General features: G+C 47.4%; 1 protein-coding gene across 1 annotated transcript in view; it reads left to right on the top strand.

Annotated features, from left to right (window-relative positions):
• The window catches only part of ADRA1B (adrenoceptor alpha 1B), a 63,321-nt gene extending 54,399 nt beyond the window's left edge, over positions 1–8,922 (top strand). Inside the window, exon 3 of the mRNA XM_008587200.1 lies at positions 8,559–8,922. Within this exon, the coding sequence (XP_008585422.1) occupies positions 8,559–8,922 (364 nt within the window). The remainder of the gene's footprint in view (positions 1–8,558) is intronic.
• The last annotated feature ends 3,928 nt before the right edge of the window (positions 8,923–12,850 follow it).

Genomic DNA, 12,850 nt, shown 5'->3' with positions numbered 1-12,850 from the left:
CTGTGCTAACCTCCTGGGTTTGAGTGCACCCTTCAACAGAGAGCAGGCCTCTTCTTACCCCTATAGAGAAAAGGGGGTCCTAGGAAAAGAAAAGCCTAAACCCCATTCTCAGGGAAGAAGGAATAGTTTGGGGCAGTTCCAGTAACATTTTGTTAGCAACACAAATCTTCTTTCAAACCAGCCTCACACAGAACCCTACTTTAAGAGCAGCCCAGAGTGAAGTGGAGAGAAGAGGACAGAGCCTGCCTTCTCAGCCTCGGCTCCTCCTTAGCCCTTCCTCTGGTCTGCCCCAATCACCCTGGGACCCCACAGAATGACGTTTAAATATCACTGGTCTAGTGCAAGTGAATGGGATTTGAAGTCAGTCAGGCCTGGGTTCAAGTCTTGACTCTACGTGACCTTGGGCAGTTGACCTTGCCTCTTACAGACAGTTTCTCCATCTATCAAATGGACATGATCATCACAGCCCACCAGGAAGCACAAAGGATTTAGTGAGATCATTACAATATAAACATAAAATGTAAATCACAGGGCAGATGCAAGTTATATTATACTTTGGACCTCAAATATCTGAAGCCACAGGCACCAAATTTCCTGAGCTGCTCAGTTCTGATGATCTCGTTGATTACTGCTGTTTGGAGCTCACTCAGGCAGCACAGAGGCAGTGGCAGCCTCCTGCCTTATTCCAAAAGGAAGACTGGCCAAGCAGTGGTTCACATCCCCCAGAGAGTGCTGGATTCCAGATCCGCCTCTAACCACAGGCTGCCTTATGTCAGCCTCTCCAAGTAACCTCATTGTGGCCAGGCCCAGAGAGGGCCCAGAGTTCACCAAGAGCCCCTGGGGCAGCTGGTCCTCTTTGCTCTGACCTCCCAACCGGCAACAAAGCAGTCCTGCTTTATCCTCTCCAGCCACCAAACACTGCTGGGTCATTTGTCACCACTGAGGCACTCATAGGGATAAATCTGCCAACCCAAGTAAAGAGGCAAGTCACTTGGCAAGATGGAGTTAATCCTCCAGACCTGGGCTTAATTCCCACCACTTCCATTTAGTAGCTGAGTGACATTGGGCAAATTGCACCATGGTCTAAACCTCAATTTTCTTAACTACAAAATAGGGATAATAAAGCAGTTCCACGTCTAGAGTGTTGCCCCATCACAGTTTTCCTATGACAGTCTATGTCATAGATGTGTTTCAACCTTAATCCTAATGCCCAGAGCATAGCTCAGGAAAGAAGCAGTACAGCTTGATCATGAGGACTCAGGCTTAAGGTCAGACAGAGCTGAGTTCAAACCCCAGCCTCAGTTTCCTCATTGGTAAAACTAGCATAATAGTAGATTCTTCTTCACACAGTTGCTATGACAAATAAATGAGCCAATGCATGGAATTTAGAAGTGGTGGGCATATAGGAAATGCTTCACTATTAGCCAATAGCATTATTGATAGGTCAGCATTATCTACTCTCAGGAAACAGAGAAAATCAAGAGTCTTAAAATTGGCCAACAAGAAAGTGGAAAGTTTCTTCTCGAACCAAGGTTAACAGGTGTTAGAGGACTCTTTCCCAAGGCTGCATTATGTCCATGCTCCAACTCTCCTGGACAAAGTCCTGTTTGGGGAGACCTGACAATAAAAGAAAACCAGGAGAAAACAATGAATCTAGATCTTTTGAGCAGAGGCGGATGCTACCTGGGCCTGGTGATTGAATCTTGAGTACAGACCTAGGTCCAGGAGCTGGATTTACATGGTGCTTTCCAGGCCAGAGACTCTCAAACTTTTCACCTGCAGCCTGCGAGATAAATAAAATACATTTTATATTGCAACTTAGTGCATATATCGAGATATAGACATAGATCAGGGTCTCTCAATATCGATACCATGGAAATTTTAAGTTGGGTAGTTATTTGTTGTAGGGAATGTCCTGTGAATTATAGAATGTTTAGCAGCATCCCTGGCCTCTACCCACTAGATGCCAGTAGCATCTTCTCCCCCCACCACTGATGACAATCAAAATTGTCTTCAGACATTGCCAAATGTCACCTAAGGGGCAAAATCGCCCCTAGTTGAAAACAATTGATGGATATAGATATAAGAAACAAAAGTTTCATAAAGTTTACCTTTATTTACAGAATGTACTCTAATATTTCCCATTTTGTATTATTAGATATCACTTTCTAAAAAGTGCTCCTCATGGCCCACTAACTCAATTTCCCAGTGCAAGGACCATAGTTTGAGGAGCATTATTCCAGGTCTATTTATCCCAGACCTTGAGGAACTCAGTTGTAACTGTTTTCTGATGTCCCCTATTCTTTCCAGAGGGGAACCTTTACTGGGAACTGGGAAGATGTTTAGGCTGGGAAAGTTATATATCCTCTCAGGGCCTCTGTCCCCAGAGGGGAACCTTTACTGGGAACTGGGAAGATGTTTAGGCTGGGAAAGTTATATATCCTCTGTAAAATGAGGGTCAAATGCCCACCTCAAAGGCTTGGGTGGGCATGGATGAGACAATGCTTAGAGTAGGCACTAACTCTAAGTAAGCAATCACTATGTGACAGACATTGTGCTAGGGGCTTTTCACATATTTTCTCATTTATTTATTCATTTTGGTGGGGGTGCCAGCTGGCCGACATGCGAATCCGAACCCTGGGACTGAGTTTTATGAACACCATCCTCTGAGCAACTGAGCTGACTGACAAGCCCATTTTCTCATTTAATTGTCACTTCATTTCCATGAACAAGGTGCTACGGTTACCGCTACTTTCTAGATAAGGAAAGTGAAGCTCAGAGAACCTAAGTAATTTGTCCAAGGATGCATACTTAGGGAGGTATGGTGGTTTCAAACTATTTCTGCAGATTCTTTGACACTCCTCCCATTAAAAGGTGAAGTCTAATTACCCACTTCTTGAATATAATGCAGCAGAAGTCACCTGTGGGACTTCCAACGTCACACAAGGAGATTCAGTTTCCACCAGTCTTTCTTTCTCAGGATGCTCATCCCTGGAACGTATCTGCCATTCAATGAGAAAGCTCAGGCCACAAGGAGAGGCCACATAGATATGCTCCTGTTAAGTGAGGTCCCAGCCAACAGCCAGCCTCGACCACCAGACATGTAAATGACTCTTGAAGTAAGGACCACTCAGCCAGCCCATTCAACCCCCATAATTGTGATAGATAATACTAATAATAAATGATTGTTGTTGTTTTACACCACCAAGTTGGTTACCCAGCAGCAGATAACTGGAAAAGAAAGGAAGACCTAGGATTTCTACTTAGACTATCTGACCCTGGAACCCACGGTCATAACCATTAACCCTAGCACCTAACAGGTGCCCCAAAAATGTTCATTCTCTCTCAACAGAGCTAATGAAACGCTGGGCAAAATTTGAGGTTTGGCACTTTCTGGTCTTGACTTGCAAAGGAGACAGAGGGCATGATAGGGAAGAATAGGAAGTTGGGTCAGAAACGGATATGCTTTGTAGTTTGATTTTTTTTCCCCAGCCACATTAGATTTGGGGACCTCCAAAGTTTATTTAATATCAATATCCCAGAACCTTGGTACTAAACTATCATGTTAGAACAATTCATCAATGAGGTAGACACTATTATCATCCTATTTCTAGGTTTAGAAAAGGTAATTAGTCCAAGATAACATGGCTTCTAGGTGGCAAAGCCAGGATCTTAATCCAGCAGCTGACCAACCTTGTTCTGCACACCCCTGGCCTGGAGAAGCCTCCTTTGTGTCTGGGAGGAAGGCCTCTCACCTCCTGCTTCTCCAAGTTCCTTCTCCTTCCCCCCAACTCTGTCCTCTCTGGTCTCAGGCTTTTAGAAAACAAAAGCCAGGAAACCTTTCAAGCTTCTCCTGCTAACCCCTGTTCACACCTCACTTGAAGGAGTGAAGTTCAAAGCCTGCTGCCTGATTGAACCCAGGAAAAGGGATGGGTGTGTTGCACTCTCTTTGTCCTCACATGGATTTGCCACCTCTCTCCCATGGGAGATGGAGATGCAAAGGATTACTCAAAGCCCATTTCCTCTGAGCAGTGAGACACCCCAAAGGGGTTAACTTCCCAGAACCCTCAAGAGAGAGGCATTACTGCTTTGGGAAGTTAACACTGAGCTGGGGTTCTGTCTCAGTATTTATTCTCCAGGCCAGAAAGTTACAGAAAAAGAACATAGGTGGAGTTATGGTTAAGTATAGTTTAACAATAGAAGCTGGTAACATCAGTGAAATAACAAAGTGACATTCCATAATGCAATTTGCAATAGGTTAAGTGATCAACCAACAAATACTTGTTCTTAGCAAATACTATGTTTTCCTGCAACAGTTTCCTCAGTATTTTTACATAAGAATAAAGCAACTTTCTTAACATATCAATCAGTAGATTAACCTGCTCTCAAGGACGTCTGTCCTTGAGAGCCAGCAACTTTGCTGTGTTACAATTCTATATTCACAACAGAGACTTTAGCCTGGGGAAAGTTTCCTGTCTTTTGCAAGTTAACATTTCTATATGTAATTTTAAAAGGTTAGGTTATACCTAAAACTACAGGGCTTTGGAAACTAGGCCCTGTGAAATACATTTGCTTTATAAATGTTAGTATACTCCACATGGTTGGGAGGCAGAAACATGAATGAATATCACAAAATATTGTCCTGTCACTCAGTACCCAAATGTCTCATCAATCCTCCTTCATAGAGTGGACAGTCATTGAGACGCTCCATGCATGTGTGCACACACACACCTGAAGGACCAAGCTCTCTGGCTCAGCCTGGTGTGGATGGGGTCCAGCTAACCAACTAATCCAGCTCCAGGCCCCCCCTCAAATACGTGTGCAAAGCAGGAATTGACAAGAAAGCATCTGCTGCAGAATTCAGTGATGAAAGTGGCCTCCTTCCTTTCCTCTGACATGTCTCCAGGATGAGTCCAGCAGGTTTCTGATGAAGGAGTTCCAAAGACACAGGCTAGCGGCTTCCCTTCCATGGCAAAATGAGTGAGACTTCCCCATCCCCACCAGACCCCTCTGCTTCTTCAGAGAGCCCTAGGGGCTAGCCAGCCCAGGGTTGTGACTGGTCCAAGGGAACACTCTGGGTATGGCTTTCTTCTCCCCCCACCACTGGGAAACACCTTCAGGGAGATGTCAGGGAGCACCAGATGCCTTCTTTTAGGGTTCTTCCCACTACTAGGTTCAATCCTCATGTATTCCAGCACAGCTGTCTTCCTGTCTCATTCCTTTGGTCACTGAGAGACAGGGATTCTCTTCCAATACCCATTCACCACATATTGCTGAGGGCCTCCTCTCAGCCAGGCACCCATAAGATATTGTGGGGAACAGGCATCTTCACCACCACTTTGGCAGTAGGAATGTGGCAAGGGTGCCAGCCAAACCAAAACTGGGATTTGCAGTTGATTTTGCCTGCTACACTAGTGGTCCAGCAGTCCTCCCAAGCATCTGCTTGCATAAAATGACATGCATGGAGTCAAGGAGTCTGCAAGAAGGAAACTTTTGTGGGTGGGTCCCTGGAGGCAAAGAGACTATCTTTTTTTTTTTTTTTCTAGCATCACTGATCTTTCCCTTTCTCACTCTGTTGACCGCTCCAGCAACTGAACTACTCCTTCACTTCTCTTAACAAAAACACTCCATGTTTATATTCCATGTCTCCACCTGCCCTCCCCCATTCTCCCTCCCATCCAATGACAGAGGCTTTCTTCCTCAGTACTCCCTGGGAACCAGGCTTGTCAAAGTCACAAAGGGCCTCGATGCTGCCAAAGCCAAGTCTCTTCTTGTCTTCATCTTCCTGTACTCCTCAGCAACATTTGGCACCACTGAATACACTTGTTTTTATTTTTAAGCACTTCTTTTTTTTTTTTTTTCCTTTTTGTCTTTTTTCGTGACCAGTAACGGGATCGCAACCCTCGGTATCGGGCCCGCACCGTGCTCAGACTGGTCTCTATATGGGATCCGAACCCTCGGCGTGCTCCCAAGCACCACACCCTACCGAGTGTGCCACCGGGCCGGCCCATTTTTAAGCACTTCTTTCACACAGCTTCCAACTTCACTGACCACTCCTTCTCAGTGAGGAAACTTCTCCTCTTCCCAAACCCTACCGAGTGTGCCACCGGGCCGGCCCATTTTTAAGCACTTCTTTCACACAGCTTCCAACCTCACTGACCACTCCTTCTCAGTGAGGAAACTTCTCCTCTTCCCAAACTCTAAATGTGAGGTTCCCCAGGGCTCAGTCCCTAGGCCTTTCTCTTCCCTCCCTGGTGACCTCATCCATTCCCATGGCTGATGTCTCCACATGGTGATGGCTCCCAAATTATATCACCGGCTGAGAGCTTTCATAGGCATCTCAAACTTAACATGTCCAACACTGGCCTCTTTTTCTCTCTCACTATGGCTACTCCCCAGTCCCGGGAAATGCACCACCGTTCACTTGATTGCACAAACCAAAAGTCTCAGAGTATCCTTGACTTCTCCCTGGCTCTCAAACCCTGTGCCAGTCATCAGAAGATCTGTTGGCCTCTATTTCAAAATGCATCCAGAATCCATCCACTGCCACCACCACCTTTTCCAGCCGGAACTACTGCAGTTGCCTCACAGCTAACCTCCTTGCTTCCACCTTAGAAAATTGTCCATTTGCACCCCCCTTCCCAGCTACTGGAATGATCCCTTTGAAAAGTAAATGAGACCATGCCCCTGCTCAAACCCTCCAATGATTTCCCATCACAGTATAATCCAAATTCTGTGTAATGATCTGCCCCTCCCCCTTTCTTCTCTCACCTCCTCTCCTCCCACTCTTCCCTCCCTAAATCTACTCCAGCCATATGAGCCCCCCCTGACAAACACACCAGGGACACTCCTTTCTTTGGGTCTTAGCTTTCACTGTTCCCTCTGCCTGTGCTCATTACAGATATTTACAGGTCTCACGGCCTTTAGGACTCTGTTCATATGAGACCATCTCAGAGAGGTCTACCCTGATCTCTCATTCTAAAATAGATCATCTGCCACTCTGTAACTCCTTACCTGGTTTTGCCTTCTATGTGGTATGTCTCCTCCATTGGAATGTGAACTCCACCTAGGCAAAGAACTTTATCTGCTTTGTTTACTTCTGGATCCCTAGATCAGAGAATAGTAACTGGCACATAGCAGGCACTCATTCAATATTTGTTGAATGAATGAATGATGTCTTTCTTGGTATCCAGTCTCTGGCCAGGCCCCAAGGAGTGGTATGCTAAAGTTGGCTTTTACCAGCTATGAGAACAGATTATAAGCATCTTTTTCCTACTTTGCATTTGGGGACTTCACACTGATACCCTAAACATCTGCTATAATGGGAATATTTACACCATACAAATTGGCAAACACTACATGTCAGGAAGCTTTTTTTCTTCTTCTTCTTTTTTTTTTTTTTTTGGAGAGCTGTTTACCAGCACATCACTGGGTCTTGAAAAGGACTGGACATAATACCTCAGAAGAAGCTCTTTCTCAAAGGACTTTGGGTCACTGGGAGCCCAAGCAGTGCTGACTCTGAGCCCTGGTGACAAAGTCTGATTCTGAGTTGGAAATGGGAGAATTCTGCTTGGAACAAAGCATGGTTTGGGTGCTGTGAAACCTGAAGGGAAGAGAGGTCCATCTGGCCCTTGAGGGTCTGCAAGCTTTGGAGGGGGATATAACCCCAAAGGAGGAAGAGAGCTCACAGAAGCCTCAGGAACCTGAGCTGCACTGGCTACTCTTTAATGCAACTTGCAGGAAGCAGTTATTAAGGAGGTGGTGTGAAAAAAGGAACCCATGGGGGCTCCCAGAAATATCTGGGGGAGGCTTTTGGGGAGGGCCTGAAGTTTAACAGATGGGGACTACTAGACAGAAAATACTGGTTATTCACACTCACACGACCTAACTTGTACCCTCTGACTGGTGGAACTAAAGAGAGTCAACTTTGGAAGATGTGTGCCGGGAGGCTGGCTCTTGCAGCTGAATCGCCAGCTTCTGCTACCAAGAGCTGGGGCTGCGGTTCTCACATTCAGAGGGCGGAAGAATCACTCAGGGAGCTTATTAAAATTCAGACTCACGGTCATCACCTCCCGCCCCCTCCTACTGATTTAGCAGGTGGGGGTAAGACAGAGTAATCTTCATTTTTAGGAAATGATGCAGTTGGTCCATGGGCCGGATTTTGAGGAGCATTGTATCTGAGCATCTTTTCTGTCAGGGAAAGGACTAGGTTTTACTCCCCTCCAGATGGCGCCTACTGTCTCCTGAGACCCGCTTTGCTAAGGACTGAGTTGGAAGAACAGCTCCCTCTCCCAGGTTCCGATAGCTCTGCTTCCGGGTTTAACTTATGCCAAACCTCTGTCTTACGGCTCCCGAGAGCCTAGGATGGCTCATCTGACCCAGATGGTTAACGTCCACATTCCTGCCTCGGGCGAGAGAGGAGTTCGGGAAGGCCGTTCCCAGAAACCAAACAGCAGCTGTTTTCATGCCTTTTAAATCACGCGGACAGGTTTCAGGGTCCTCCTTTGCAGGCTCGTAAATATTTGCCTTTGAGTGTCGGTGTTTTCTACCATGGCCAGGAGCTCTGATCGCCCTTCTCGGGCGCGGGCGCAGTACGCGCCCAGGTGCGCGGGTCCCTCCTGCGGCCCCCCTGGCTGGCGCCGCGGCGTCTCCAGCTGCACGCAGCAGAGAAGGCGAAGCCTCCCGGGGCCGCCGCTCGCCGTCTGGAGCGGGGCATCCTTCTTCGTACGTGCAGAGACTGAGAAACAGTTCTTTAGACACTGCAGCGACCGACACCGCTCCACGCCCCCTTCTCTTGAGCCGGTGCTTGGAGTGGAGCAAGCTCGGCTTGGCGGGGGACAGGGGCGCCACCTGCTGTCCAACGCGCGGCAGCGACGGGAGTGTAGAGGAAGTTGCTTTACAATCAGCTTGTGCTGCTCTTAGGCACTTGCCTTACCACCCCCCACCCTCCCACCCCCGGTTGATGTTTCAGCTGCAGCCAGATATTCTAGGATTCTGGGTTAGGGATGCTTACCCTGAGGTCCGTGTGTTGGCTTCAGGGAACCTGGGAACCCTCTAAAATGTTATGCAGAATATGGTATTTTTCTGGAAAACGGATGCAGTTTTCATGAGTCTGACTAATATTTTATGGTCTGTGGACCATGTGCCAGGAAAGGTGCAAACCATAAGTGGTAAGAAGTGACCAAGAAGACATGTCACTGTCCTTCATGGACCTTATAGTCTGTGGTAGGCTGAAGAATGACCCCCCCAAATATGTCCATATCCTAATTCCCTGTGGAACCTGCGAATGTTACCTTACATGGCAAAAGAGACTTTGCAGAGCTGACCAAGTTAAAGATCTTGAGATGGGGAGATTCTCCTCTATTAATCCCAGTGGGCTTGATATCACAAGGGTTCTTACAAGAAGGACGTAAAAGGAGTCCGAAGGCAGTGTGACAACAGAGGCAGAAAGAGAGGCCAGCATGTGAACATGCTCTGCTGCTGACTTTGAAGCTGGGGGGACGGATCCGTGGGCCCAAGTATGTAGGCAGCCCTGGAAGTGGAAATGGAAAGGACACAGATTCTCCCCTAGAGCTGTTGACACCTGGACTTTAGTCCAGTGAAACTGATTGCAGACTTCTGACCTCCGGAACTGTAGGAGCATAAGTTTGTGGGTTTTTCATGCCACTACATTTGTAGTAATTTTTTACAGCGGCGTTAGAAAACGAATAACCATCTTAATAGGCATCAGACTCTGAAAGTGATGAGACCGCACACTCACAGTCCTTTACAAGGCTGAGGGTCTCTATATCACTGGCTTTCTCCTCTCTAGGAGAGAACCCAAAGAGTCAGAAAATGCAACTAACAACGTGGATTTACTCAACTGCCCTGTGCCAGAGAGATAAGTCTACATCTGAGTCCCTTTCCTGGAGAGCTTTGGGACTAGAGAGGAAGATAAAATTCAGATTGCTTTTGTCTACCCAGACTATACAGAGGTGTGCCAGGCACTCCACAAAGCTGTAGGATAAATGTGGGGTGAGATGCACCACATTTGGAGCACCAATTTTACTGAATGAGACAGGATTAAAAACACTTTTAAATATAAAACAAGAATTTTAAGATAAAACACGGAACTTTAAACAATTTTCCTCTTCCTATAACAATTTGCAATTTTGCTTCCCAGATATTCAGGATTTTACATTCACTTTTCCCTGCCATTGGGGATATTTTGACAGGAACATCCAAAAAGCTCCAGATTAAGTAACAGGGCTGACCTGTTAGCTCACTTGGTTAGAGGCAGTGCTGATAACAACAAGGCACCAAGGTGAAGGGTTTGGATTTCCATACCAGCCAGCCACCAAAAAAAAAGGGGGGGGGCGTTGGGGAGTTCTGGTCAAGATGGTGGAGTAGACGGTTCCCAGCATCACTCTCTCCCACAAGTCAAACAATTTACAACTATATAAATGTAACATCAGCCAAGCTCGGACCGCTGGAGTTCAGGTGAAGAGAAGGAGAGACCTATGGAGTTCATGAAGGAGGGAGAAACCACAATGAGAGAAAGAAAAAGCTGCTCTGAGCATTTCAGTCCACAGCTGCTTTAAGGCTCGAACTGCTGAGCACATGGAGCAGGAGCCAGCAGAAACCGTAACCATGTCCTTCAGATGGAGTTACTTGGAGGTGGCAGGAGAGAAGCGGCCTTGGTGGCTCCCAGGACAGCAAGACCACTAATAGGGTTCACGTGGACCCATACAGGAGCGAGGAGCCAGAACAGCTGAAAAAGGGGAGCCATTCAGAGGCCGGTGAGTCATCGTAAGGGACCGGCGCAGGGCCTGTCCCATGGGAACTGTTTGGAGCACAGGCAGTGGGTGAGACGTGCCCACCAGGAGAACACTGGAACACAGCAAGGACAACCGACCTGCCCCCCAATCAGCACAGGACCACTCAGAAGAGACTGGTCAGGAATGCAGAATTGCACAGGGTGCAGTTTAATGAAAAAACTAAGGCCCAGATCACAGATTCCACAGAACACAGATCCACTGGTCTCTGGAGAGCCAGAAGTACCTATAAGATCAACCATTAAACCCTGAGCTGCACAAAAAGCCTTCCCTAGGGAAACAGCAGCAAAGTAGCAATTTAGCTCAACAACACAGCTCAAGTACCGGTTCCCACAGGAAGTTCCCCTGGGTTAAAAGTAAGCAAAGGACAAAAAATTAATTCCAACCCAGGCACACCACCAGTACCTTGGGCCTGCCTGAGAACTGGAGGCTTGGGTCCAGGGACCAGACCCCACTCCCACTTTCACGCAAACTGCGCCAGCACCTTGAGCTGCCCAGGGACCTGAGGCATGGAGAAGGGGACCAGATCTCTCTCCCATAACCGGGCACACCAAGCCAGCACCTTGGGTCCCGCCCTGGACCCCAAGCATGGAGGCAGGGACCGGACCCTTCTCCCACATCCAGGCATACCACACCAGCACCTTGGGGCCTACCCAGGGACCCGAAGCATGGAGTAGGGGACCAGACCTCTCTCCCACAACCAGGTATACCACACCAGCACCTCAGGTTCCACCTGGGGACCCAAGGCATGGAGAAGGGGACTGGACCACTGTCCCACAACCAGGCACACCAAGCCAGCACCTTGGGTCCTGCCCAATGACCTGAGGTATGGAGCTGGGGACTGGACCCTCCTCCCACAACCAGGCACACCACGCCAGCACCTCAGAGCCTGCCCAGGGACCCAGGGCATGGAGAAGGGGACCAGACTGCCCTCCCTCAACCAGGCACGCCATGCCAGTGCCACAGGGCCTGCCTAGGGACCCGAGGCATGGAGAAGGGGACCAGACACACCGCACAACAAGACACACTGCCAGCGCCAAGGAACATGCCCAAAACTTCACCTCCATGTGGGTGGCCCACCATAGCCACAATAACCATGGCTACCGTGAAAGTGGCTAGATGCCACAACCACCATGCAGATGGTCCGCCAGCCACTGGAGTGCATTGACACAAGGAGAGTCACCAGCAGAGACCAAGAAAAGAAGAGGATGTCTCTCTCCACAAAGCTCATTCCAGAGTGACAGAAGAAGCATCTGCTCTGTGATAATATTGGGGGACCCAATCACATCTCTCAACATTGGACAGATCATCTAGGCAACAAATTAACAGAGGAAGCATTATTCTTTCAGAGGGAGAGAAGCAATCTAGGGTAATTAGAGGGTGGAGGGGGAGGGAATGGGGGAAGGGGAGATATTGGACAAGGGGCATAAAGAATAATTACAATCTGTAACAATATATATGCTAGTAATATTGATTTCATCAACATATCTCAATGTTCACCCCCAAAAATATGTATAATCGATATTGATTCAATAAATAAATTTTTAAAAATAAAATAAATTTTAAAAAGAAGGGGGTGTTACTGGCTGGTTAGCTCAGTTGTTTAGAGCATGGTGCTGATAATAGCAAGGTTAAGAGTTCAGTCCCTATACCAGCCAGCTACCAAAAAATAATAATAATTTTTTTAAAAGAACAGATTAAGAAACAGGCCATGTTGAACAAGCAGTGGAATGTGCAGTTAGATGAGGCTTGAGTTTGTGGGGGGCCTCCAGGCACATGGTGAGGCAGAAGCATCCAAGAAGTCAGCTGAGGAGGTGGAAATGCAGCCTACCTTGAAGGATCTAGAAAAGCAAAGCAGAAGGAAAGGGAAGGCATCCCAGGAGGGAGAGACTAAGAGCACAACCTATCTGGTCAGCCTCTGGAAAACGGTGGGCAGGGTAGCCTGGTTCCTGAAAGCACAGTAGGAAATATTTTTTTAACATTTAAATAGGTACTCCTAAAAGTGCACAAAAAAGTACAAGAATGTTTATTCCAGT

Source organism: Galeopterus variegatus, unplaced genomic scaffold, assembly GCF_000696425.1.
Source record: "Galeopterus variegatus unplaced genomic scaffold, G_variegatus-3.0.2 Scaffold115, whole genome shotgun sequence".
Lineage (NCBI taxonomy): Eukaryota > Metazoa > Chordata > Mammalia > Dermoptera > Cynocephalidae > Galeopterus > Galeopterus variegatus.
Note: the sequence above shows the minus strand (reverse complement) of the source record. Positions and strands in the feature narration are given on the sequence as shown.